The following is a 27008-nucleotide window of genomic DNA, read 5'->3' as shown; positions in this document are numbered from 1 at the left end:
GCAGTGGTTGGGAGTCCGCCTGCCGATGCAGGGGACGCGGGTTCGTGCCCCGGTCCGGGAAGATCCCACATGCCGCGGAGCGGCTGGGCCCGTGAGCCGTGGCCGCTGAGCCTGTGCGTCCGGAGCCTGTGCTCCGCAACGAGAGGCCACAACAGTGAGAGGCCCACGTACCACCAAAAAAAAAAAAAAAAAAAAAATACAGCAATTGCCATGGAGTAGAAAAATACCTAATCAGACTGTCCTTTTTTTCCTCTCAGCATTCTGAAAACTTCTATATTTCAGGGCTGTGATTTAACTAATGCTAATCTGATGAGCCTATACATCAACAGATAAATTTATATTTAATCTCTATTCTGTTATCTGTCTATTCTCTGGGATATGTGAGTACTAATGAGCCAACAAATATGGAAATTCAGTTAAAAATGCTGGGACTTAAAGGATGGCAGGCAAACGAGGAAGAGAATGAAATATCTTCTAAATGCATTCATTTATTTCTCAAGTATTATTGAATACCACTAGATATTAGGAGCTGGGGCATTGGAACTGAAGTGGTAGTGAGGGCTGGGAATATAGAAGAGAAGGAAAGAGGAGCTAGCCAATCCCAGCCTTCATGGCACACAAAGTTCATTCATTCATTCATTCATTCATTCATTATCTGTTGAATGCCTGTAACTCACTGTAATAGGGATACAACACTGAAATAAACGAGAAATTCTTGCCCTGACTGAGCTTATATTCTAGTGAGATAGAAAGGCAGTAAATAAGGCCCCCAAAAGTAAAAAAAAATTAGTAGAAAGAGTTAAGGACTAAGGAGAAAAATGAAGTGGGGAGGGAGCCTGGAAGTGTTGAGGGTGGGAAGCAGGTGGCAGTCTTAGGTTGTCCAGGAAAAGATCTGATGAGAAGGTATCTTTCTAGTAAAGACCTGAGGGAAGTGAGGGAGCTAGTCGCACAGATGCCTGGAGGAGGAGCAGCGGGGCTGCCAGGAAGAGGCAGTGCGAGGTGCTGAAGTGAGAGCTCGCCTCGCATGTTCGGGGAATGCTGAGGAGGCCGCTGTGGCTGGAGCAGGATGGACGATGGGGTGAAGCCTCGTGAGGGCTGTGGGTTTCGCTCAAGGCGTGACGGGAAGCCATTGGGAGGTTTTGCCCCCAGGCCTGCGATGTGACCAAGGTAACTAACCATAATTCAAATTCAGCCATCAATGGTCGAGCAGACCGGAAAGGTTGAATTGTACTGGAAGTTGTAAAACCGGAAGGGGGTGAGAAGCCAAAGCTGGACTTAATGGTTTAGGAGTTACCTGTGAGAAAAACGCCCCATGAGTCAGGAGGATGGGGCCGACTTTGTGGAAAGAGTGGGGTGGAGACACCAAAGTAGAGCCTTAGGGGTGCCTTTGCCCACTCATGGGGGCTGCAGGGGGATCCGGTGTGATCCTCAAAATGGTAATAGGTGTCCCCCTTCTTTTGTCTTTTTACTTGTTTTATATGGGTTGTTTTCTAAGGAGATCTTTGGTATTCTTTCTCAGACTTCTAATGAGGTGAAATGATGAAAGAAGGAAGGAAAGATAATTGGAAAACTGTATCTATGATGTTGTCTTCATGTTAATTACCAGCTCATTGTGCAGTGGAGGAGGTGGGTGGGCAAGTGGCTGGCCTCCAGCCCACTTCTGGCCAGTTAGAACCACGGTTGAGAACTGTTCGTGAAGACATAATAAATATCTACGATTTTAGGCCTAAAAAACCAAAATAAAGCAAAACCTCAAGAGTATTATCTTCTGAGAACTATAGTGATTTCAATTTATTTTCCTTTTTTGTCATCGCTCTTGCTATCCTACTTAAGTATCTTCAGCCACAATTATCAAAACACTAATTTGTTCATTTTAATTTTTATCACCTGTAAAATGATAAAGGTACTCGCAAATCAATGTTTTCACAAGTTGAACTGTGTGCCTTTCATACCAAAACTCGGTTGTGTGTTGTTTTTTAAAGATAAAACCCTGTGTTGTCGTCGGGACTGACAGCAAAATTTCACAGGCTGTTGCTTCTGCCAAAGAAACCTTGCCCTCTCTTGGCTTAAGGTGTTAAAACACTTAGCAGTGTTTTCTGTCTAATTTTATTTATTTTTATTTTTTATTTTTTGCGGTACGTGGGCCTCTCACTGTTGTGGCCTCTCCCGTTGCGGAGCACAGGCTCCGGATGCACAGGCCCAGCGGCCATGGCTCACGGGCCCAGCCGCTCTACGGCAAGTGGGATCTTCCCGGACCGAGGCACGAACCCGTGTCCCCTGCATCGGCAGGCGGACTCTCAACCACTGCGCCACCAGGGAAGCCCTTCTGTCTAATTTTCAACTGTTGTTTTCTAATTCTGAATTGGAGCAGCTTGTCATAGATGAAATGTCATAGATATATATTTTACCCCTAAGTGGATGCATGCCCCTAATTTCTCTGTGCCTTTTGGATGGAAGTCAGAGTTAAAGTGGAAAATTGCTGTCGGAAGCTGGCATATTTTTAAACTCTTGAGTGAGTTAAGGGGGGAATAAAAGCTCTTTCCACCCTTGACTGCATGGAAAATATTAAACTCCTTGTCAGTAAGCAGGGGAGATGATGAGTATTGTGGATTTTCATCCTTCTCTCACGAGTTCTTATGATTCACATCCTATCCCTGTTGTAGTGTTGGTCTGCATTAACGATCTTGAATGCCGAGATTGAACCATTATTTTTATACTTATTTTTTCTTGAACCTGATGGGTGCTTTGCGAATATTAATTATATACCTTTTTTGTTGCAAAGGTTCTAGCAGTTTGGCTTCATCTTGACTGATGCCCTTGACTTCAGAGTATAAATAGAAAAAGAGATAGGTAACAGGGATTGATTAGCAATCCTCCTTCTAAGCAAAACAGTAAACCTATCTAGATAAATCACCAGCCCCAGAGCCTGGAGAATGCATGCTAAAGAATTAAGGGTAGCGTGTGTGTGTGTGTGTGTGTGTGTGTGTGTGTGTGTGTGTGTGTGTGTGTTTAATTGATAGGGAAATTTTCTAGAAGAGCCACAAGAACACAAAGATTCTATCTGGTCCATTTTGCTGTTCTTCAATTTTTATTAGAAAATAGGCTTATAGGTTTTACTAAGCTATTAGAATGATTATTCGCAACCCTCCCCCCTTTTTAAGGGAATTTTTTTTTTTTAAAGTAACAGGAAACTGAGATCAGTATTTCATTGCTGTTTCAAGTCTCTCTCTCAATATATATGTGTATTACTTTGTTATTATTAGACTTTAATTGTAGGGTTGAAAGAGCTCAGGGAATCACCTGATTCATCCTCTGGCACTTTGAAGCCATCACAGATAGCTGAAAAAATATTTTAGTATTTTTCTGGCATTTACTCTGTGCCCTGCCGTGTTTGAAGCACTTCACATCAATTAACTCATTTAGCCCTGACATCCACCCAAAGGGATGGGCACTGTTTTTATTCCCATGTACCATATAAAGAAACTGAAGCACAAAGAAGTTCGGCAACTCTACCCATAAGGAATGGATCTGGGACTTGAACCCAGACACCAGAGTCTGTGCTCTCGACCTTTACGTACCGCCTGCCTCTTTCCTTCTCCCATTCCTTCTAGAGTTTCTAATTCTAAGGGTTAATTTTTACTCTCACTTTCCTTTACCTAACGTGGTTTCCTCAGCCTATAGTTTAAGGTTCCTTTTCGGTTTGGGTTTTTTTTTTTTTTTTCTTTTTCTGAGCACTTCTCCAGCTTTCCGTCAGTCACTGCTGCTCCATTCTCTCACCTTCCTCCTCGGTGATGTTCTCAACCCTCAAACCATTTCTGAATTCTTAGGTTATATGTCAGGACTAGAAGCTGGTGGCTGTCATAATGACCAGTTCTGAGTAAGATAATATTAATAGTACAGTTACCTCACGGTTCCTCACATATAGCCTCTATCCCTGTTTACCACATCTTTTTTCTGCTGCATTTGCAAAAGCACGTTATTCATGCCTTAGGTCATGCTATGAGTGATGCCATTTTATGGATTCGTGAATAGTCTCAGATTTCCCAAGACCTTTGGATGTGGACTGTAATCCATAAACATCCTCTCCTCTTTGTGGACCTCGTATAGCATCTCTTTAGGTGATCTAGGAAAGTCTCTAACTGTGTGTCCTAGGATCTTCTAGCTCTTGAGACACGCTGCTCTTAAGATGTCGAATGTCTAAATCCCCATTATGCATACAACTGTCAAAGACAGTTTGGTCGATGGGGACTTTGGACCAGCTGGTGGCACGTTATCCTCCTGGCTGAATCGCAGGGAAGAGAGTGAGTAAAGTGCGGAGCACCGTCTCCCCTGCCCCCCACATAGAGCGCTCCTCACCCCATTCCCCACACCCCCTCTCTGCCAGGTGGAATCTAGTGGACCCTCTGCCCTTATTGAGGATGAAATCCTGCAGATGAGTTTTCTGCTGCCTAAACCAAAGGTAAGCGTTCCACGGTCAGTCACTGCTGCTCCATTCTCTCGTGACGTGCCACGTGACGTTGAGTGACTGCTGCCATATTTTACTGAAGTCAGGAAGAATTTCACTGGATTATAAGTTGCAACTACAACGTTTACCGCCATCCTTACCCTTCCATGATAATAGTTGACATCTAGAGTCTGAGGTGGCGGGGGATGGTGGGAAGCAGTCCCCCACTTACATTTTCTTGGCTGTGCTGCTACTGGGTTTTGTTGTTGTTGTTATCTTGGGTGTTGCTAGGCTGGATTGTCTCCCCATAAGGGTCCTAACCTCCCTTCAGGAGCCCCCTAGACTCAGGACCCCTGCTGCCACTTTTGACTCCATTAGAGCAAGATCTTGACTACTTTGCCTGTTGACCCTTCTTTGAAAGTGATGTACATGCTTGCTGAAATTGTCCAGTTAGTGCACCCAGATTCCCTATTACCTGGCATGTTTATGTTCCTGTGACCTTCTTCCAAGACTGTGGGAACTTTGGCCAGTAGATTGGAGATGAGGGAGTGTTTTTCCTTCCAGCTGGGGAGCTTAGGTGTTCCCATGGCATCCTGTTCTTGCCTGTGTATATCATGATCACACTGTAATTTATCTATTCCCCTGCGAGCCTCCACTACCTGGCGGAAATTCTCAGACTATGGGCAGGCAGTTCTGGGTCTGGCTTGGTGAGGCTCCCCAGCTCTAGTCTTTGTTTTCCCTCCCTCGTTCCAAATGTCATTCAAGATGGCAGTGTTAGTACCAATCCAAGGAACCTCTTGGTTTTAATAGGCTTTCAGGAATTGGCCGAGAGACTTATCTACTGTACACCTATGTGGTTGAAAAAAGTCTAATTTCTCAACAATGGACTTAGAACCAAGCTTTCTGGAGCACAGCTGCCTTTAGTCCAGTTCCAACACCTCTGTGTCTTTGTCCTGTGATGTCTTCCAGCAGTGCCCTTCTCCTGTGGGGCTCCCATCTACCAAACTGTTCTTCACTCCCAAAGCCAGCCAAGAGATTGTCACCTCTGAGAATCTCCCCTCACTCCTCTCCCATCCAGAGCTCACACCTCTCTTTCACTGGGCTTTTAGTATGCCAAATGCATTTAGCTCTAATTATTTAAAATTACCTAATCTATCTCCTGTGTTGGACTAGAGCTTCTTGAGGCCAAGGCCCATGTCTATTCATTTTGCATTTCTGCTCATAATATGGTGCCAGGTACATCGCAGCAGCTCAATAACTGGGGAGTTGGATTAGATCCCTTTGTAATAATAGCACTGGGGGAAGGGGAGGGATCATCTGGGGAATAGAATAGGAACCCAAGTGGAGAAAGGGAATGGAGCAGCTCATTATTTCGATGACTAATGGGAGGCTGAATTGAGGGGAAAGATGAGTTTGGGGCAGGCATGCCATCAGGGGATGACACCATACCAGTTCGGCTGGTGGCAGGCCTTCTAGGAGTTCTGGACTGAGATGCTAGCAGAGGTGTGAGGAGAGCTAGGGGCTGTGGGAGTCGTAGATGGAGCCCTGGGAATGGCAGGTTTCTATGGGACACCAAGATGAGAGATGCAGTGTTGGGAGAAGGGGAAGGACCCTGGAGATGATGGGCGTGTTGGAAGGAGGACAGAGGTAGCTGGTAACTGGCAGGGGTGGCAGTGGGGAAGGGGCAGGGGGTCCAGCAGCAACAAGCAGATGTCAGGGAGGGGAGTTGCAACCATGGCAACTCTACGCGGCCGGCAGTGTCGGGCAGCTGTATGCACTGGACGGACAGTGACTGGTGATTGAATTGTATCTTAGGTAGTCATGGGGAGCTGGGGCTGGTAAAAGAACCAAGTGACAGGCTTGGCTGAGCTTGCAGGGAATGAGATCATTTGTGACCGTAATGCTGAACAAACAGGATTAAAGGGCAGGTCAGAAACGTAACTTTGTTCTCTCCTCCTCTCCCCTATTGCAACCACTCCGCGGAGCTGGGTTTTCTGTCCCTGCATGAAATCTAAGACAGACTTCACTACTTTACAGCTTCTCTCAGATCAAAGAAAGAAAAAAATCTTTCAGTAACTTTTATCCATAAACACAGTCTTGGTTTAGTAAGGATCGTGTCTGGTCTAGTCCAGTGTAGTAATACACATTTTTTTCATTTAAAGGTAAAGCTTTTCCCACTCTTGCAGCTCCCATTTGCTGTAGATGTGAAGCCTGTAGTGTGGGAGAGAGTCCCGATGGGCTTCTGCCTATTTTCCCCCTAACACATCTGCTCTCTCTCCTGCACTCCACAGGCAACTCCAGCTACTTCAGAGTGGATGGGGGAGGTGGGGTTGGTAAAGTGCAGGAAGGTCCTACAGCAGGACATCAGTTTGCCTTGGGTTTCCTGCCATGGCAGATGTAAACCTGACTTGTTCCTTTGTGGGCACTGGTATAGGTTCTTTAGTGGGGAGAGTCTCTCCCTCCTTAATCTCTGTGGCTATCTTACCTAAGTTTTTCCTGACATGGCGGAATCCACCCCTTCTTTCAGCAAGCCTTAGTATGCTGCTGAGGTTTCCTCACCCGCCCAGGCGTCTTTCACTGAGACTCACGCAGCTCATGTTGACTTGGCAGTACTTATGGGATATCTGGGTGGAAATCCTCTCCTAGCACCTGAGGGAGAGGTGGGAGCTGGACACACAGATGTGAGGGTAAGTGCCGTGTAGATGTTGGCTGAAGCCGTGAGCGTGGACACGCTTGTCCGGGAAGAGACCTGGAGCCTCACACAGACTCATGTTCCAGAAGCATGAGGACAAGAAGGTGGAAGCCTCTTCCAGATTGTTGGTTTTACAGAGGGGCAGACTTCATAGGAGTCAGCCCAGAATTATGCCTATTATTGTGTCCATCTTTTACCAAGAATGTGGAACTTAAAATGCATACATTTTAATTTTAATTGTGAAAGGACTCTAAACTGTCTTCTTCCTGTTTTGAAAATTGATGTTAATTTTACCTTAGAATTTCTAATTCTTTGAAGATAAGTTTTAACTTTTTTTTTTCCAGTTGTGTATGAACACAGATCAAGATTAGAGAAATCCTTGCAAAAGGAAAGACTTGAACATAAGAAAGCAAAGGAAGGTAAATAAATAATGTAATTCGTGTTCTGTGTTTTTATCATACTCTTCTTTGAAGCATCACGTACTTGCTTTACTATTTTTTTTGCTAAGAAATTTTTCAGATCACCCAAAGTCAGTTTTATTTGGTGGATGGAGAAGGAGATACCAAGCAATATGCTATACATTGTGCGACAAAATAATTCCTGTTCAAGACTAGATTTAGAATCTTTCATTCAGTTGGTGCCACTTTGAGGTCATTCATATATTGGTTATATGTATTGCTTCGGAAATGACACACAGTTTTTCTTTGAACAATTATCAGTGCATACGTTACTAACACCTGACTTCCGTCCACAGGCATCCAGGAAAAGTAACAGCATGCGTTGTCCAGAATATGACAAACGTTATATAAACATATACGTATACATGTACATTTAGAACGTAATGAATTGATCTTATTGTACAATGTCTTTTAGGTTATACACCTGTTTTCATCTTGTGGTAAAGGCTTTATTGGCACAACTGATTGGTTTGGTTTGAAAAATCAACATTTAGCACAGGTATTAGGCAATGCTGTTGATTTTTATCAGAGTTTTTCTATAAAGCATGGAGCTTATACAGGTTGTGGTTTGAAATTACCTGCATTCTTTTTTTTTTTTTTACATCTTTATTGGAGTATAATTGCTTTACAATGGTGTGTTGGTTTCTGCTTTATAGCAAAGTGAATCAGTTATGCATATACATATGTTCCCATATCTCTTCCCGCTTGCGTCTCCCTCCCTCCCACCCTCCCCATCCCACCCCTCCAGGCGGTCACAAAGCACCGAGCTGATGTCCCTGTGCTATGCGGCTGCTTCCCACTAGCTATCTACCTTACGTTTGGTAGTGTATAGATGTCCATGACTCTCTCTTGCTTTGTCACAGCTTACCCTTCCTCCTCCCTATATCCTCAAGTCCATTCTCTAGTAGGTCTGTGTCTTTATTCCTGTCTTACCCCTACGTTCTTCATGACATTTTTTTTACTTAAATTCCATATATATGTGTTAGCATACGGTATTTGTCTTTCTCTTTCTGACTTACTTCACTCTGTATGACAGACTCTAGGTCTATCCACTTCATTACAAATAGCTCAATTTCGTTTCTTTTTATGGCTGAGTAATATTCCATTGTATGTATGTGCCACATCTTCTTTATCCATTCATCCGATGATGGACACTTACGTTGTTTCCATCTCTGGGCTATTGTAAATAGAGCTGCAATGAACATTCTGGTACATGACTCTTTTTGAATTATGGTTTTCTCAGGGTATATGCCCAGTAGTGGGATTGCTGGGTCGTATGGTAGTTCTATTTGTAGTTTTTTAAGGAACCTCCATACTGTTCTCCATAGTGGCTGTACCAATTCACATTCCCACCAGCAGTGCAAGAGGGTTCCCTTTTCTCCACACCCTCTCCAGCATTTATTGTTTCTAGATTTTTTGATGATGGCCATTCTGACTGGTGTGAGATGATATCTCATTGTAGTTTTGATTTGCATTTCTCTAATGATTAATGATGTTGAGCATTCTTTCATGTGTTTGTTGGCAGTCTGTATATCTTCTTTGGAGAAATATGGTCACCTTATCTTTGATAAAGGAGGCAGGAATGTACAGTGGAGAAAGGACAGCCTCTTCAATAAGTGGTGCTGGGAAAACTGGACAGGTACATGTAAAAGTATAAGATTAGATCACTCCCTAACACCATACACAAAAATAAACTCAAAATGGATTAAAGACCTAAATGTAAGGCCAGAAACTATCAAACTCTTAGAGGAAAACATAGGCAGAACACTCTATGACATAAATCACAGCAAGATCCTTTTTGACCCACCTCTTAGAGAAAGGGAAATAAAAACAAAAATAAACGGGACCTAATGAAACTTCAAAGCTTTTGCACAGCAAAGGAAACCATAAGCAAGACGAAAAGACAACCCTCAGAATGGGAGAAAATATTTGCAAATGAAGCAACTGACAAAGGATTAATCTCCAAAATTTATAAGCAGCTCATGCAGCTCAATAACAAGAAAACAAACAACCCAATCCAAAAATGGGCAGAAGACCTAAATAGATATTTCTCCTGCATTCTATTTTTATTTATTCATCTTTTTGGTGAATCTTGAGATTGAAGTGAGATGTTCCGTCTGATTACCTTGGTGTGAGGTAGAAGGAGGGAGAACAGAGGAGGGCAGTGTGGGCTAGGATGTTTTACTGAGATGTTTCAGATCATTAAAATGCTTTGATAGGATTTGGATTTCCCTTGTCTTCAAAAGCAGAGTGATTTTATAGAGCCATCTAGTGGATAATAAAGCCTTAAGAGCATTAAAGATGGTTTCCACGGCTTGATTTCCTTTTCAGGTCCTGAATGATTTTCGTGTGCCATCTAGTGGCTGGCAATAAATCATCTCTGTCCTTAGGTGCACTTCATGTTTTTTTTCTCCTTAATTTCAAGGACAGTTCATCACCAAGTACACATTCTAAATGCACTTTTAATCAGTTGGTTATAGTGTGTATTTTGTTGATACAAGATTCACAAGAGGAAAATTATATAACAGTTTTTTTCAACTCTTTCTAAAGCATTAAAAGACAAAGTATATAAGTCACCAAGTAGATTGTCTTAAACCTGAAACATTTTTTAGGTCTGAGTAAAGTATGCCTATGTTCTTTTAGATGTCTAAAAATGCCATAGTGAATTAACTTATAGTCTATTTTCTCCATTTTGTATTTTCTAGATTTTCTGGTTTATAAATTAGAAGCACAAGAAACACTAAATAAGGGAAGGGTGAGTTTTTTTTTTTTTTCTCCCTTAATTTTTTATTTCACGAAACTTGCAAGAGGGGGAAATATGGAAATATCGCAAAACCTTTTACTCTGTTGATCATTAGGATTGAAGGGCTGAAATACATTTCCCTCCTCCCCTCCCTCCCTTCCTCTCTCCTTTCCTTCCTTCCTTGCCAAGAGATTCTCAGAGGAAGACCTAAAAACTGCTCTTTTAAAACCTACCTTCCTTTATCACATTACTGTGATAGTGATAAATTGGAAATAGCCTTAATGTTCAACCATAAACATAATCTCTTCATAAAGAGATTATTTTTATTCACTTACTTATTCATTTGTAGTCTCTCTTTTCTATGGAATGTGATATTTTAATTTGCCTTTGCAGGAAGTTACTGTCACTTGCATAGACATTGCTGTTTAATGTCTGACACGGCACCTGGCCTAGAGTTCCCATGTTCAAAAACATCTGTGGAACGAATGAATACATAAATGATACTGGCAGTTTAAAAAGTTTTTAAGTCCAAATTAACTGGAGAAAAATAAGTTTTTCTTTTACTCTAAGAAAAATATGTAAGCATTGGTTGAGTAAAGCATTGGCATTTTGGGGTATTAAAACTGAGAAGAGTCTGTTCCTTGAATAGCTAGGAGGCTGTCGGCTTTCAATTCTTACCTGCTTTTAAAAGCCCTAGCCAGAACCGTGTGTATTCTGTTGTGCATTTTGTAATGTAATTTATTACAAATTAAAATGGTAAAGTGATAAAATAAAATGATAAAGCAAAAATGCAGTTCATTTTAGAAGCTGCAAGAATATGAAAGAAAGAAAGAATGGAGGCTGTGCTTGTACCGGTGACGGGTAAAGCAAGGAGTGGGGCACATATGATAGAACAACACAGCAGCCTGGGGAGAGAAAACCTTCAGGTGGTTTGTGGTTTGCACCCTCACTAGTTATGGTTGTCCAGGACTGGACTTGTGTGAGGTCCAAATGTGAAGATGCTCCACTGGCACACAGAGACACACTCCTGGAGCACGTGCTTCAGCCATAGGTGTAGGCTCAAGTTTTGGTCCTGGCTCTGCTACTAAAGGAAATGTTTGTCCTGGCCTGTTCCTTAGCCTTTCTGTTTCTCACTCTGTGAGCTGGATTCTAGTTGGGGTAAAGTCACGTATGTAGAATTTCTTACCCGCTGAAGTTCGAGGCAGGAAAGTGCCTTTTCTCTCCCTTCCCGGAAGCCACGCGAAGCTTGTGAGGCCTGGTTTATCTCCTTTTCCCCTTGGAGCACCGGGCACAATATGTCAGCCATGTGCGGTGCTGCATCTCAGGACAAGTTCCCCTGTGCCTCTGGCCTCAGTTTTTCTTCTCAATATGAGAGTGGAAGTAAATCACCTCCAAGGGCCCTGTCAAGCTGCTGTTTCATAATTCCATGTCCTGATTTTTCATTATTAAAGTCTAGCAAACTTAGAGGAATGTGAAAACTTCATTTCTGCTATTAAGTAAAGAGATGGCCTCAGAATTGTCCTGTTTCGAGCTTAGAGTTCATTTTCACTTAACACAAGTGAAATGAGTGAAATCCTTCCATTAAGACCTTTAAGCTCTGGTTAGCAAAAGAGCCAAATTTGTTATTTTTGCGTTAACTGTTTGCTTTTCAATTTACAGCAAGATTCTAATAGCAGGTACAGCGCGTTGAATGTCCAACATCAGATGTTAAAGGTGAGTAATTTAAAGTTGTTCTTCGTGAGTGAATCAAAGGATTAACTAAGTAACTTAAGTGATCAAGGAAAGTTTACAGAAAGTTGATTTGTATTGTGTTATGGTATATTAAAGTCATTTCTGGCTAAAAGTGATATATAATTGTAATGCTCCATCATGTTTATCACCTGATTACAAAGAACATATTTAGCTCATTACACATTTTTTATAAATGAGGCTCTCTGGTCACCTAATTTTTAATTTTGTTCTCTATCCTTTAAGGATTTTTTTTTGTTTGTTCTTTGTTTTGTTTTGCGGTACGTGGGCCTCTCACTGTTGCGGCCTCTCCCGTTGCGGAGCACAGGCTCTGGGCACGCAGCCTCAGCGGCCATGGCTCACGGGCCTAGCCGCTCCGTGGCATGTGGGATCTTCCCGGACCGGGGCACGAACCCGTGTCCCCTGCATCGGCAGGCGGATTCTCAACCACTGCGCCACCAGGGAAGCCCCTTTGTTTGTTTTTTTAAATCTAATTTCTCAGAGTGGTTTTTCTTAGATATTTTCTTTTATCTTAGTTGCACTGGAGGCAGTAGAAGTATTAAAATGCTGCCTTCCTGTTACTAATGTGTAATAAGTGTTCTGCCTACCACAAGAGCACAATTTATGTTTAAAGATTCTCCTTCCATGGTACTTGGATAAAACTCATTATTGTGTCAGGAAAATTGAAAAAAAATAAGAGAGAGAAGGAGATGCATTATTTCTGTTCAGGCCAGAAGAGATGAACAGCAGACAGTATGCCACCCTGCACAGCAGGGAAAAAATACCACGCCACTGTCTCCAGCCCCTACCCCCCAGCTTTTTGTTTGGTGTTGTGTTTTCTCCTATATCAGTAGGGCATATCCTTTTTATTGAAAGCAGCATCTTTCCTATTATCAAGAAAGCAATACATGAATTAAAGCAGACCACCCTTTCACATTAAGCATTTGGAGACTGTAGAATTTATCTAGATTGTGATTACAGTATTATAATCAGGAGTAGTATAAGTAAGAATCATTCTATAAACAATCGATTTATTACTTCTCCCAAACGGAAAAAAGTCTTTTTTTCCCCCCCTTCTTTAAACTGGGTTACCAGGAAGGCTGAAACTCAAAGAAAGGAAATAAAAAATGTTGCTGGGAAAACATCAGATTGAAAGAGGCAGTCTAGAGTATCCACGGAGGGGTAATTTTTTCATTGGCTTTACCCTGTTTCCACAGTAACTTGAGTCCCTGGGAATTTCCCCAAATCCCTTCCTTTTCCATCTCTCATGCAAACTTCCAACTTCTTGTTTTTCCCGTTAATGTTAAAAATTCAGGAGAAAATTATTTTTGGCCATGATCCCAAACTATTCACTTGGAATGGAAGGGAAATGGAAGGGAGCTGCACAAATTCAAAGCAGTCTGAGGAAAACGAAGGCTACTTCTTCATTTGTGCTGACTTTCTGGGAAGAGAAAGACTACGCTATCGAGAGACAGATTCTGATATAATTTAGAGAATGTACATCCCTGCTAAAGTTTTCATCTTTGCAGAGTCAACATGAGGAGCTAAAGAAACAGCACAGCGACTTGGAAGAGGAACACCGCAGGCAAGGAGAAGACTTCAGTAGGACATTTAATGACCACAAGCAGCGATACCTGCAGCTGCAGCAAGAGAAAGAACAAGAGCTTTCTAAGCTAAAAGGTATTTGGAAACCTAATTAGTCAGTGTGCATGGAAATGAATACTCATATTAACGTTTGAATAGAACAATAGACTTTTGTTTTATTTTGTTTGTTCCTTGCTGATTGATTACCTTACATGTGGTCCTTTACCAGTTACTTCTTACTTCTTTACGAAGTTTCACACTTATCTCTTTGGGTTTGTTTAGGGAAACAGAATAGAATACTTAGTGTTTCTCAACGGGGCACATTGGCCATGTTGGGCAAGACAGTTCTCTTTTTAAGTGTGTTGTGAGACATTTAGCATCTCTGACCCCATCCACAAAATGCCATCAGTGCTCCCCAGTTACAGTGATGCATTTCCAAATCTCCACAGGGGCATAAAGACTCCCTGTTGATCGCTAATAGTAGCTTCAAAAAGCTCAGGCTCTGGAGTCAGACTGCCCTCGTGAATCTTGGCCTCTTCAATGATGTTTATATATGACCACAGGCAAGTTGTGTAGCGTAAACCATCCTCATCTGTAAAAGCGAGCTATTCATAGAAAGTATCAACCTTGTAGAGTTGGTATGAGGATTACATCATGCAGAGCACCTAGAACAGTTACTGGTACGTGGTAGACCTTCAATCTATATTAACCACCACCAGCATCAGCATCAGGTATTTTCACAGTAATGTGGAACAAAATATATCACTTCTGAGTACATGTGAGTTCTGGAAAAGGGCTATAGCATATTCTACAATCACCTATCCAGGTACTAAATAAGTCTGAAGTGTGAGATTTGGTTTAAAAACGTACATGGTGCTTGCAAAAACACGGGTGAAATCCTGGTGCTTGCAAAAACATGGGTGAAATCCTGGTGCTTTGCAAAAACATGGGTGAAGAACAATTTCCTGGTTTTATATAAAATGTCATCATAGAAAGAAACCATGTGAAGGGTCCTTTGGACTTTTCTGTACTTTTTTTTTGCAGTGTTTTGTCTCGAAGTGTTCCAAAATAATAGGCTAATAACAGTATTCCAAAATAATAGGAATACTTTGTAAGTATTCCAACAAGGCACCTGGGAGTTAAATAGCCACTGAGGCAGTTTACAAAGGGTTGAGGTGGTCTTGATGGAGCCAGATGTCAGCGGATGATACCCAAGAGATGTAGACGTGGAGGGGCCTTGGCTTGTTGGTGGTGAGCTGGGTGGTGAGGAGTCAGTAAGATAACAAAATAGAGAAAGGAAGAGACTAAACACTGAAAGCCCTAAGGTGGTAAAAGGAAGAGAGAACCAGAAGACTCCAGTGCGCAGACAGCACTTGCCACCCTGGGGATGCTACACCTTTGTGTGGTGAAGGAGGACATTTGACTTGTAGGATCCACTGTTGAGCATTTTCAAACCTGAGCCAAGCTGAGGGGATATATTTAATTATATTGATATGAAGGAGATCCATTAAGGAGTGAGAAGTAAAATTTTCTAGGTGTCTGACCTTGGAATGCTTTACATAATTTAATTCATTCAATTTTAGTAATAACCCTAAATGGCATATTATCTTGTGTCTACTCTATAGTTACTCCTTTCTTTGAAACCAAGTCCATGTATAGTAAAATGTTAACAAGAAATCAGAACCATGGAAAATACTTGTCTGTGAGTTCTGCATATACTCAGATAGTTCAAGCCTGATGGCCTGGTCTGAGCTTCCTGGAACCCAGAACAAAAGTAGAAATACAGCAAGTGATAGGGCTCTTGTCATCAGAAGAGAGAATCTACCAAATACCTTGGTGGGTGAGGGAGCGATAGAGAGAGACAGAGATGGAGACAGAGGGCGAGAGAGAGAGAACGGTATTTTTGATGTCAATTAATTTTTGGAAGAAGTTTCTCAGAGAGACTTAAAACAACTTAATGTGACAGTGCCTTTGATGACACTTTGATAAGTGATTTTCACATCAGCGCTTTTGTTTGATTATGGTCCCTGATAGTAAATTAAAGATAGATGCATCGTGATAGACACGGGTCTGTAGCGGCAAACCTATGACGTGTGTAGTCCGAGTAGTCTTTGGCAGGTTACTATGACACGAGGAGGGAGTTTAGAATTTAGAATATGGATAGCTATGAGCTGGTAGCATTAAACTTAGATGATTATTCTTCCCATTATCGTTATAATAATAGCTGACACTTAACAAATGTTTTCCATGTGCCAGTACTGGGGGAAATTCTTTGTACAGGTATCTTATTTAAGTCTCACAACACCCTGCAAGGTAGGCATTATATTTAGTCTAATTTAACAAGTGAAGAAATTGAGGCCTGCTAAAGTTAGGTAACTTGCTCAGTGTCACACAGCAAAGGCACAGGAGACACTGTCATTAAGGTTATAAACTGAATTCCTTTAAAAGTCAGCCAAGTTCAGGTATTTCAGGTGCATGTGTGCCTGTGTGTAGACTGAGGGCCCATCCAGCCAATGACACACTTGTGGTCCTCTTCGATTGCCACAGTGTCCTGTTTTGGTTTTTTTTGCGGTACGCAGGCCTCTCACTGTTGTGGCCTCCCCCGTTGTGGAGCACAGGCTCCGGACGCGCAGGCTCAGCGGCCGTGGCTCACGGGCCCAGCCGCTCCGCGGCATGTGGGATCTTCCCGGACCGGGGCACGAACCCGCGTCCCCTGCATCGGCAGGCGGACTCTCAACCACTGCGCCACCAGGGAAGCCCCCACAGTGTCCTGTTTTGACCTTTGAGAAAATCCGGTATGACATGTAGGTGGACAACCCAACCACTGGCCACATTTCCCACCTTGTTCTTGATCTCTCCCCAAACCCAATCACGAAGCCAGTGCCCTGGGGATCAAGTAGGGACTCTAGTGGAGTGAAAGTGGACAGAAAGTATGAGGCAGGATGGTGACTGGAACTTTCCTTCTGTGCTGAGGGCCACCCTGGAGACATAAAGTTCTGCCTGCAGCGAGTGGCTGCCACTTTGGGGACGGTTTGCCCAACGCAGTGCAGGTCCACACCTGCTGCTGTCCCAGCATAATTCTTAACAGCACCCCTTTCACTCTCAACAGCATCTCCCGTTGGAGATGAGTCATTATGGTCACGCAGCCACCATTTAACTTCTGCTGAGTGCTGTCACATGAGAACTGGCCTAATGTTGCCAGAATCTTATTAGACCCAGATTCTTGGTTTTTAAATGGTGACAGCTCTTCAAATGTGGAAGACACTATGTGTAGGCCAACACTGCAGGGGCCGAAAAAAATGTTTGTGTGTTGTATTTAGCCCAAGTGCTGCCAGTTCATACCATCCAGATACTGAAAATGTGGGAAAATTAGCAAGAGGTGGTTCCCCGAACAGTGGAGCTTGTGGTTCAGGAGTTTTTAAGACTTCGCTTTGATTGCTACAGTCTCACATGGTAGCCCTGGAAAGAACTGTCCTATAGCTATTGGAGGGAGAATTTGGATCAGTCAAGAACTCAATGGTGGGAGAAAGAAAATATATTTAGAAGTTTTGAGCAGATGGGGTGTCTCTCTGTCTCTTATTTATTTCTTGGGTTGCTTTTGTAACTGAAATACCTTTTGGGGACTGTGGAAATTATTCATGCTATGAGAAATGTGGTTTTGCTTTTTGATAGCCCTGTTTTTAATTTGTGAAGAGATCAAAATCTTAGATGACCCCTACCCATTACATTTCATTCCTAAGGGTTTGCTTATTAACAGAAACATTTCATTTTTAGCACAGGACTAATTAAAAATCCTTAACTTCTATGACGTGTAGCTTGTTTAAATGTATTTAAACCACTGAACCAGATTGTATTGGGTTGTCCAGCTGAATCCATGCCGCATCCCAAAATGGTATAGGTTTTGTTGATTTGGAATATGGTACTGTCAAAGTTCAAAACAATCCTAGAAAAAGTTATGTGAGGCTTTAGATGTGAAAATAATAGAATCAAGAGCCCAAAAGGCCCAGGGCTTTACGCATGATTTCCCTTTTTCTAAAATAGAATCCGTGTACAATTTGAGAGAAGAGAACAGACAGCTGAGGAGAGCGCATCAGGACATGCACACACAGCTGCAAGATGTCAAGGTAAACAAAATACCCAGCATTTGACTGTTTAGTGTTTGCCTGCTTTACTTTGTAGAGTGACCTTAAAAGTCGTTCCCTATTTGACATGCTTTACAATGCACACTGTTATTTTGGGCTTTGCATAAACCGGACCAGGCCCAATACTTCTACCACTTCTGTATCATAAGCTAAACGATGATCTGGAAATCCCAGCATTTCCATTAGTACTGAAATGATTCTTTTGCCAGATGGTTCAATCTTAATAAGCTTTTTTTTTTTTTGGCAATATAGAAATACCTTTAATATCTTAAGTAAAAATAAGTACATGAAGTAGAATGCAGGCTACTATGATAGCTATATACAATTATGTAGAGAAGACCGAAAGGAAACATATAAAATCGTTTGTAGCTTATTTAAAGATAGTGGGATTATATATTTCCCCATCTATTTTTCAACTATTCTGCACTATTGTTATAATTTTTAATAATAAAAATGTTAATTCAAATATCATTAATAATATTTTTCACTTATTTCCAGTATGGCTGTAATGTTGCAGGTTTGTTCGATTAATAAGCTTTTTATTTACAAAGGTTTATTAATAACGAGAGGTATTTTTCTTTGTGTGTTGATTTCACTGTAAGTGATTGTGATATTTGGGTAGCACGTTTTAGACTGTGGAATACATTAACCATAGTCTTCCCTCTACCAAGATTTTGGAACTTAACAAATACTGCAAAAGCAAACCAGCAAGCAAGCAGCATCTGGGTGCTCCTGCCACTGTCTGCCCAAGAGGAGTTTGTCCTAGAATGTTAAAACTCAACCTGTAAAATTCTTTTCTGTGTAGCAACAGCATAAGAATTTACTCTCCGAGCATGAACAACTTGTAGTGACGTTGGAAGACCACAAGAGTGCACTAGCTGCTGCACAGGTTAGAAGGGTAGCGGCCTCTCTGGGTTCTTTTTAAGTCGGCTTAACATTTCTGAATCCCTCTTGCGTGTAGTCTCTTAAAGGCCAGGCTTCACTGAGTTCCTTAGGACAGAGCTTTCCTGATGCTGAAGATCATGCATGCTTTCAAAACTTGATCAAGAGAATATTAAATAAACCTTTGTTTTTTGGTGTTTTTTTGCACTGGCAGTGTGGTGCATATTACTTTTTCTACCCTCTTCCAGCCCCTGCATGCAGTAGTCTAATACTTGTTTCAGTCACAGAAATTATCCCACATATGTGGTCTTTTGCCACCGTGTGACCTGTATTGACGCTTGCTATATGATCTGTAGGATTTTATGATGCTAGCTACCTAAATAAATTATTGTCAAGCTCTATATTTTATTCCTCCCTCCCTTGCTCCCAGCTTTACAGCCTGCACACACTGCTTTGGGGACTAGGCTTATGTGTTGTTTGGTCAAATTACAGGAAATAAGAAGAGCTCTCAAGTCAATAGAGAAGGAAAACGAGAGTCGTAAGCTTCATTTGTTCAAAGCCTAGAACAGTCCTTGGCACAAGGCAGGCCCTGAGTAGACACTTACTGAATGAACAAGTGAACAAATACAAGTGCTGGAGAGCTTATTAAAGTAATATCACATTGAGTGTTATACAGCTTTCTAGTCGAAGCAAAGAAATAAGAATGGCTTCTTAATCACCGGTCTTCACTTTTCTTCTCTTGGAAGAATTGCAAGAAAAGGGCAAAGGAAAACCAACTATCTTTGCTAACCAGGAGACCATGTATTATCTTTTGCCTTTATAAAATTATTAATAGAATCATATGCTGGGCCCTGATTCATCTCAGAGGCTGTAGCATCTGTGTCTCTGGGACCCTTTTTCAAGGCAGTCATTGATTATCTCCCTACAAAACTGTAGCTGTGTGGTAATTTTTTTCCATGGGTATAAATTAAATTGACTTTAGAGGATATTATTACATTCAAAACCTTCTTTATAAAATTTTTACCAAGTATTATTATTTTCTGTGAGGCTGCTTTTCATACTGAAAAATGTGACAAACCAATTTGAATACTCTATGTACTATAATAGCCATAAATATTAGACTAAGCAACAATTTGAAAATTCAGAAAAATATAAGTAAAATAATTCATTTAATGACCAAAGCCAGATTCTGTCGTAAGCATCCTGGGAGTATTGCCAATAAGGTTTTGCAACAGAAAAAATATTTTTATTTAACTTACATATAATTTTCTATTTCTTTCAATAGCTTTTTGGTTCTTTTGGGTGGGGCCTCCAAGTTTCTCCTGCTCTTTTACTCCCATATTAAAACTTTCCCCAGATCTGCTCAGAAAACAACTGCTATTTCAGGCATCTACGTCTCTCATGTAAATCATCTTATGAGATTCTGTCTTGACAACCTGATTTTTTTTTATTTTTTATTTTTTTGCGGGTACGCGGGCCTCTCACTGTTGTGGCCTCTCCCTTTGCGGAGCACTGGCTCCGGACGTGCAGGCTCAGCGGCTATGGCTCACGGGCCCAGCCGCTCCGCGGCATGCAGGACCTTCCCGGACTGGGGCACGAACCCGTGTCCCCTGCATCGGCAGGCGGACTCTCAACCACTGCGCCACCAGGGAAGCCCGACAACCTGATTTTTAATTGGAATAATTAAGGGCGGGAGAAAGCAGGAACAGAGTAGAATTTGAGAGTTTACAATTTATCAGGGATTATCATAATACCTTTATGTACAGAATTTTATTTACTATTCACAACCTACTGAGTTATATAATACTGTATCCTTTTTATATCTAAATAAAGTAAGGTCAAAAAGGAGTACTGTAGCTGGCCCCAAATCATTGCCCAGAACCAAGCTGGAAGCTTATGGACATCAAAGTCACACTTAACTCTTCAGCTGGAATTTGTGGAGACTCCCTGTATCACAGTTACCTGGGCCTTGCTCCAGACCTACTGACTCATCATTTCTAGGGTGGGGGGTCCAGGAGCCTGCATTTTTAACATGATCCTTCCATAATTTAACATGATTCTTAATGCACGCTAGTATTTGAGAACCACAGCATTACTGCCTTCAAAGGTTATGTATCTAGGAGGAGGAGAAAGAAAAAAAGACTAGAATATTTATCTTATTAAAAGTATCATTGTGTGGATGTCATCTTTTTTTCTTTGACCTCCAAAGTTGGTTTGCAAATGTTTTGGTAGATTTCTGGGCTAAGGGCCATTGTTAGCCGTTTGGCACGCCTTTGTTCAAATGATAAAGAAGCACTCCCCTGAGCCAGATTTAGCAAGCAGACTTCTGCACCTCTGTGTGAATTAGAAAAAGGCAGAAAGGGGGTGGGAGAGCACTGTACAGGTGCACAGCTGTGGCCGCAGGAGCATGACTCACCAGCCTCGACTCCCCGTCTGCTGTGCACACTGAGGGCGGCGGCCCTGGCCAGCAGGCTCTTTCTTTCAGAAGAGATTTCTGGGTTCTTTGTGTTCATGGAAGTGTGTGTTTACACACACAGTATTTCTGTTTTAGGGTTACGGTGTTGGTGCATATGATGAGCTAAGTATAGTCTCTTGGTTTTCCTACTTAAAGTGATTTTTTCCGTCTTTCTAGCTTCTTGTATTAAAAATATCACACACACACACACACACACACACACACACACCCTATCACATATACACACGGGTACACACATATGAGTATATGAGTATATTCTAGACCTATGCCTTCATTAGTGCCTTTGTTGCTCTAGAAGAAAAGGACATTCAGAATTGAAGAATAAAAATCCAGCCTCATTTCATGCCTATGCTATTGCTTTCCAAAACTGCAGAGCACAATACAGGAAGCGCTCTGGAGAGGAAGGGACCCTTTGTGAGCACGTATTGACTGGAAGAAGAGGGTGGCCTGAGTGATTTTACATATATATTCAGTTACTTATTTGAAGCCTATGGTTCTTTTCTGCTGAAGAGTGTTACTCAGACCATATTGGTAAAAGATAATCTGCACTTATATTTACATAATTGTGCAATTTTAAAATAGAGTTTAATGTCATAAAACTGATTGCATAGCTGTCTTACTTTTAATAATGATATTTAGACTAGAAATTTATATATAAAAATCCTGACTTAGTTTAATGTAGCATGGGAAACTAACATCTGTCTTAGATACTTTTTCTCTGTTCCCTTTAACTCTGATTTGCATGTGCTTATAAATGGTTGAGCATGTCCAAGTAAGTATAGATAATGCATGGAAACAGTCTGCGTATTTTTCCTTTCTTGCATTTAGGTATAATATTTTTGTCTAGTCTTCCAGTGAACCGTCTATGAATGATATCCTTTTCCCTCCTCAAATTGTGCAATTTGCATCCAATTGTGCAATTTGTATGCAGACTCAAGTTGCAGAATATAAACAATTGAAAGATACTCTGAATAGGATTCCAAGCTTTCGAAAACCAGAACAAACAGAGCAGCAAAATCTTACCCAGGTGGCACATTCTCCACAAGGTGACAGCGCAACAAGGGACAAGTTACCCGGAGAGCCTCGGGAGGTAAGAGGCATGAACTGGTCATCTGTGGTCAGGTCGCTTTCCCTGTCAAGCTGTCCTCAGGTGAACTGCTCTAACTATTGCCAGCTCTAACTGCAGAACACCGGTTCTCACATTTTAGCATATATCAGAGTCCCTAGCAGGGCTGTTAAAACAGGAATAACCGGGGCCCAGCCCACAGTTTACAGTTCAGTGAATTTGGGGTGAGGCCTGAGGATTTGCATTTCTAGCTGATTTCGCTGGTCTGGGGACGCACACTTTGAGAACTGCTGTTCTGTTTCCTGGAAAAGACTGAACTAGTTTTGTCTTTCTTCATGTGGGTATATTTGTTTGAAAGGAGCTGTCATGTCTGAATATTTTAGGGGTTTTTTGTGGGGGGGGTGGGGATCGAGTGAGAAGGTTAAATGATCATGAGGATATTATATGACAATCAGCCCACTTAAGTATTAAAGCTGATAATACATTTGAACTTGATGCCGTACTTGGTCCATACAAAATATGTCAAAGTTTGTATTATATAGCCTTCATAAAACTACAAGAGTATAAGTGCTAGTCACAGAATCCATTTTTTGTATTCCTGTTCTTCATAAAATTAAGCCTTGTTGCTTAAGAATATCTCCCAAGTGAAACATCAAAAGTGGTGTCGCCCATATGATTAATTCTTACAGAGTTGTTTATGCAATCACACCTGTAATAAAAATGGCAAGTATGATTATCTTTCCCCCGACAAAGTCGTTTTAAACAGTGAATGTTTGAGAAGACTTTCCCCAACTCACCTTCTTATCACCTTATGGGAATAATTAAGTTGAAGTGAGTGGACTTCGTTTGAATCTTCAGTCTGAGCAAAGCATTCCTTCACAGGTTCTGTATCCTCCTGGATGCTTGTTCTTTGTCTGGGTCTTATGTTGCTCCTGACTTAAGAAAACACAACCAGAGCCCCGGTGTGGAAATTGGTTCTATTCTCTATCTAAGTTTAACTACCAGTTTACTGGATTAATCTTTTAAAGACTCAGACTTTTTAGTTCTTCCATCTGGGAGGTGGAGATAATAGTCATCTGCTCTAACCTTTCTCACGGGGATGTTGTGGAGATAAGTGACAGGTGTTGGAAAGCACTTAGGGCCCTTCAGAGAAATATTTCCTGTAAAGCCAGGGCAGTATCAATTCAAACTTGTCAGGTATGCAAGGACTTGGTAAAATGTACACCTCCAAAAGCCGTCCTCAGATGTCTGAGAAAGGACTTTTTCCCTTGGCTTATTTGTTTATGTATACAATCCAGTTTCTAAGTTATGTTTCTGCTAATTTAAGAACAGGGCTTCACATTTATTTCAATTATGGGACAGCAACCTGACCAAAGAAAGTATCCTTTCTGCTAAAGAAGGTTGGTGGGAGGGAGGACAGTGACACATTTTCCTATTGATATTATACCATCTCTCTTTTGCCTCTCTTTTCTAAGTAATGAAGACCGTATAGAAATCTCTGAAACTTGCAGAGAAAACTGATTTAAATCAACCAGTTTTAGAAGAGGAGTTCTCTGTGAAAAGACACATCTTTTTTTTCCTTCAGAGTTTTCTGTGTTAATAAAGTACTCACAAAAGACTTCCTCTGGTTTACAAAGAAATACCACTTTAATACGTCAGAAGTGTTTAATTGTACCTGATTTAATGGGCACTATTATAGCCAACATATGGGTGTCCATCAGTAATGGCATTCTTTTTTTTATGTTTGCTAACAGAAAACAAAGCTAGCTCATCCTCTATTTGATCTTATCCTCTTCTTTTCATATAATTATTGAAAACAAAATTTACCTTGAAGAAAATTACGAATTTGATCACTTGAAGTATGAGGGTTTTTCCCTTTTTATTTTAAGGGAGAACAGGAGTTAGATTGCTTTTGAGGGTAGGGTCTACTGAGATGTGGTCACTTATAGGCTTTACTTTTAGGTTATTTACGGTACTCTTTCCACGATGAAATTTTGCTTACGTTATCTCTATTTTGTAGGTGAGATCACACAGTGAAAAGAGTTAAGTGACTCCACTGCAGCCATACTTTTCAGTCAGGACTATGTTTCTAGACTCCAGGATTTTGCTTATGTTGTAACCCCGTAGACATGGTAATAAAGAGATTCTATCACTGCTTTTGAAATAGAAGAGTGTCATTTCCAGTGATGTGCTTGGCCTAGGTGTCCCGAAATAGCGAAGTGTGGCAGAACCATGAAGCAGTCCCTGGAAGAACGGAGGAAACAGAACCTTACCCTCCCACCCAGAAGGAGGCAGGATTCCAGGCGCCCGCAGAACTGACCCAGCGAGAAGCGGGCCGCGGGGAGCCCGAGCGGCGGCCGGCAGAGGAGGAGCACAGGAGGGCCCTGGAGGAAGAGGCGATGGAGCAGGTTGGGCAGGCCGAGCACCTCGCGGAGGAGCACGACCCATCGCCGGAGGAGCAGCGGCATCGGGAGTGGGCGGAACGGCGTGAGCGGAAGGAAGCCAGGCTCCTGGAAGGGCAGGCTCGCGCTGGGGTACGAGGTCCTCCAGCCAGTTGCCTGGGATAAGGGGTGCGCCTTTGTGTCTATGTGCAGTTGACCCTTGAGCAGGGCAGGTTTGAACCTCACGGGTCCACTCATACCAGGATTTTTTCAGTAGTAAACACTACAAGATCCGCGGTTAGTAGAACCTGCACGTGGGGAACTGCCCAGAGGAGCCCCTATAGGGAGGGAGGCTATGGAGGAACCCAATATACAGGGGCCCGACTGAAAGCTGTAAGAAGATTCTCCACTGCACGGAGGGTCAGTGCCCCAGCCTCCCACGCTGTTCAAGGGTCAGCTGGGTTAAGGAAAAAGCCCTCGTGTATAATAGTCTATAAAGTAAAATTGGGATGATCTTGCTAAATGTTACATGTACCTATTTAAATGTTCTATTGTGATGTTAGTAGCATAGCTACCTTATCCCAGAAAGACGGTTGGGGAAAAGAGAAGGTCCTATGCATGTGTGTATGTATTGTCTTTGTCAAGAGTGCACAGTGAGAGAGACTCAGTCACACCCCTTTAACAGAGTAGAAGAGTAGATGGGCACCTCGTCCCGCACCTTCCAGTCTGTGCTCGAGCCCAGTGGGCATCTTGAGGCCGAGAAGTGACGCATTTTCTGTGATCAAGGGTACTTTTCTCCCTGTTCACTTACTTACTGTCAAATCCTATGTTGGCTTTTGCACGCTCACCTTCAGGGTGGTTAGCAAGTCATCAGAAAGCTGACTTAAGGACATGCCACTAGGTGAGTGAGTGTGTTTACCAGTCTCTGCTCAGGCTCCACCACTGAGCACTCCCCTCTCACATAAGTAAGGCTCATAAAAACATCCATTATTTTCATAAATGAGACTTTAAAAGAACTGAAAGCAACCCTGAGTGCAGCCAGGTGTACCTTCCTTACACAGCCCCGAAGGTGATACCTGACGGTAGACTACCAGGCCCTTACGTGGACGCTGGTCACCTTTTATTTATAGTTCTGAAGCTTTGTTTGGCCTCAAACTTTCCAAGACTTCAAGCCGCTAGAGGCTTTGGCTGGGCAGGTGTGAAGGCCCCCCTGTGGGTGCACTCTTAAATTGTTGCAAAGGTGGCATGAAGAAGCCTCTCTCCCAGTCCTGGGTCCTTCATAGCTTTCCTCAAAGGTAATTCCCCACTAGGTTTAATTTCCCTCAACCATGCACCCTCCTTCCTTTGGTGAGAACTTTGTGGACTCGTATTAGTTGGGAGAGGGAGGCGGAGGAGGGAGTGGTAGACGGCTTAATGGAAGCAGAGTTTAAGAATTCCTGTATCAGGTTTTCCTTTAATCAGAAAGTTCTCTCTTCTCATGCATTTTTGGTTTCTTTGAAGAAAAACGGTTCTCTGCTTCTCCACCCTAATCTGAAATTTGACTTGTTTTGGCTCCGCTTAGCCTGAGATTAGTATATGCATTGCGAGAGTTAATTAGCTTCCCTAGGTCTTTAGGCTTCATGGGAAAGCCTTAGCCTCAGCCTCAGCTCACAAATCGCCCCATTTAGTCTGAGGTTATTACGTGCCCACATATACCAGAGCCTTCTGAGCATAAATTTAATTAGGGTTGAAACATTTCTTCTGTTGCGTCCTCCTCCATTTGAGAGGGAGCACATTAAAAATCTGCCTTAATGCCAACAAATGGAGAAGACCAGTTGCTGAAAGAAGCCAAGGGTGTTTCAGAGCGTTGGGAGACAGGAGTGGAGTCCAGCCGTGGGGTGGCTTTGGACCATTATGACAGTTGACCTGACAGATAGGTGTTCACAAACCAGCCCTGCCTTCTGCGCGTGTCACGCAAAAGGGACGAAGGGAGGACCCAGGGGACCCGACAGTTCTTGCTCTGCAGCGACTCTCTGTTCCCCAGGTGTATCCCTCGGGCAAGCCGGTCGCCAAATTCCAGTCGCCGTATGAGGAGCATCAGAGGCTGGCAGTGCGGCGGGTGGAGGAGGCCCAGCGGCCGAAGGAGCGCCACGAGGCCCCGCCCCAGCAGAGGCTGCAGCGGCCCTTGCTGCAGGAGCACCAGCCGCAGCTCCTCGCCAGGGAGACGGCCCAGCAGAGGCAGAATGGGCTCTCCGAGGGCCGACCGCAGCGCCCGGAGCAGACACGGTAGCCTCCTGATGGGCCTAGGCAGCCCGCCTCTGGCGTTCACGAGCAGGATAGAGATGGCGTCCTGTATTTGTCACCCATGAACTTGAGGGGCTCCTGTTGCTTATGTAGCTGAGGCAGAACCACTACCTGAAAACTACATTCCAA

General features: G+C 42.5%; 1 protein-coding gene across 2 annotated transcripts in view; it reads left to right on the top strand.

Annotated features, from left to right (window-relative positions):
• The window catches only part of GOLIM4 (golgi integral membrane protein 4), an 80811-nt gene that overhangs the window by 35402 nt on the left and 18401 nt on the right, over positions 1 to 27008 (top strand). Inside the window, exons 2-10 of one of the 2 annotated variants that reach the window (XM_065876777.1) lie at positions 7481 to 7555; positions 10300 to 10349; positions 11997 to 12050; positions 13595 to 13745; positions 17691 to 17773; positions 18597 to 18680; positions 22081 to 22239; positions 24417 to 24749; positions 26620 to 26861. In XM_065876777.1, coding sequence (XP_065732849.1) covers positions 7481 to 7555; positions 10300 to 10349; positions 11997 to 12050; positions 13595 to 13745; positions 17691 to 17773; positions 18597 to 18680; positions 22081 to 22239; positions 24417 to 24749; positions 26620 to 26861 — 1231 coding nt within the window. The remainder of the gene's footprint in view (positions 1 to 7480; positions 7556 to 10299; positions 10350 to 11996; positions 12051 to 13594; positions 13746 to 17690; positions 17774 to 18596; positions 18681 to 22080; positions 22240 to 24416; positions 24750 to 26619; positions 26862 to 27008) is intronic. The other variant, XM_065876779.1, reaches the window with a different exon arrangement.

This window comes from Phocoena phocoena, chromosome 4 (genome assembly GCF_963924675.1).
Source record: "Phocoena phocoena chromosome 4, mPhoPho1.1, whole genome shotgun sequence".
NCBI lineage: Eukaryota > Metazoa > Chordata > Mammalia > Artiodactyla > Phocoenidae > Phocoena > Phocoena phocoena.
The sequence above is the reverse complement of the archived record's forward strand: the minus strand, read 5'-3'. Positions and strand labels throughout refer to the sequence as shown.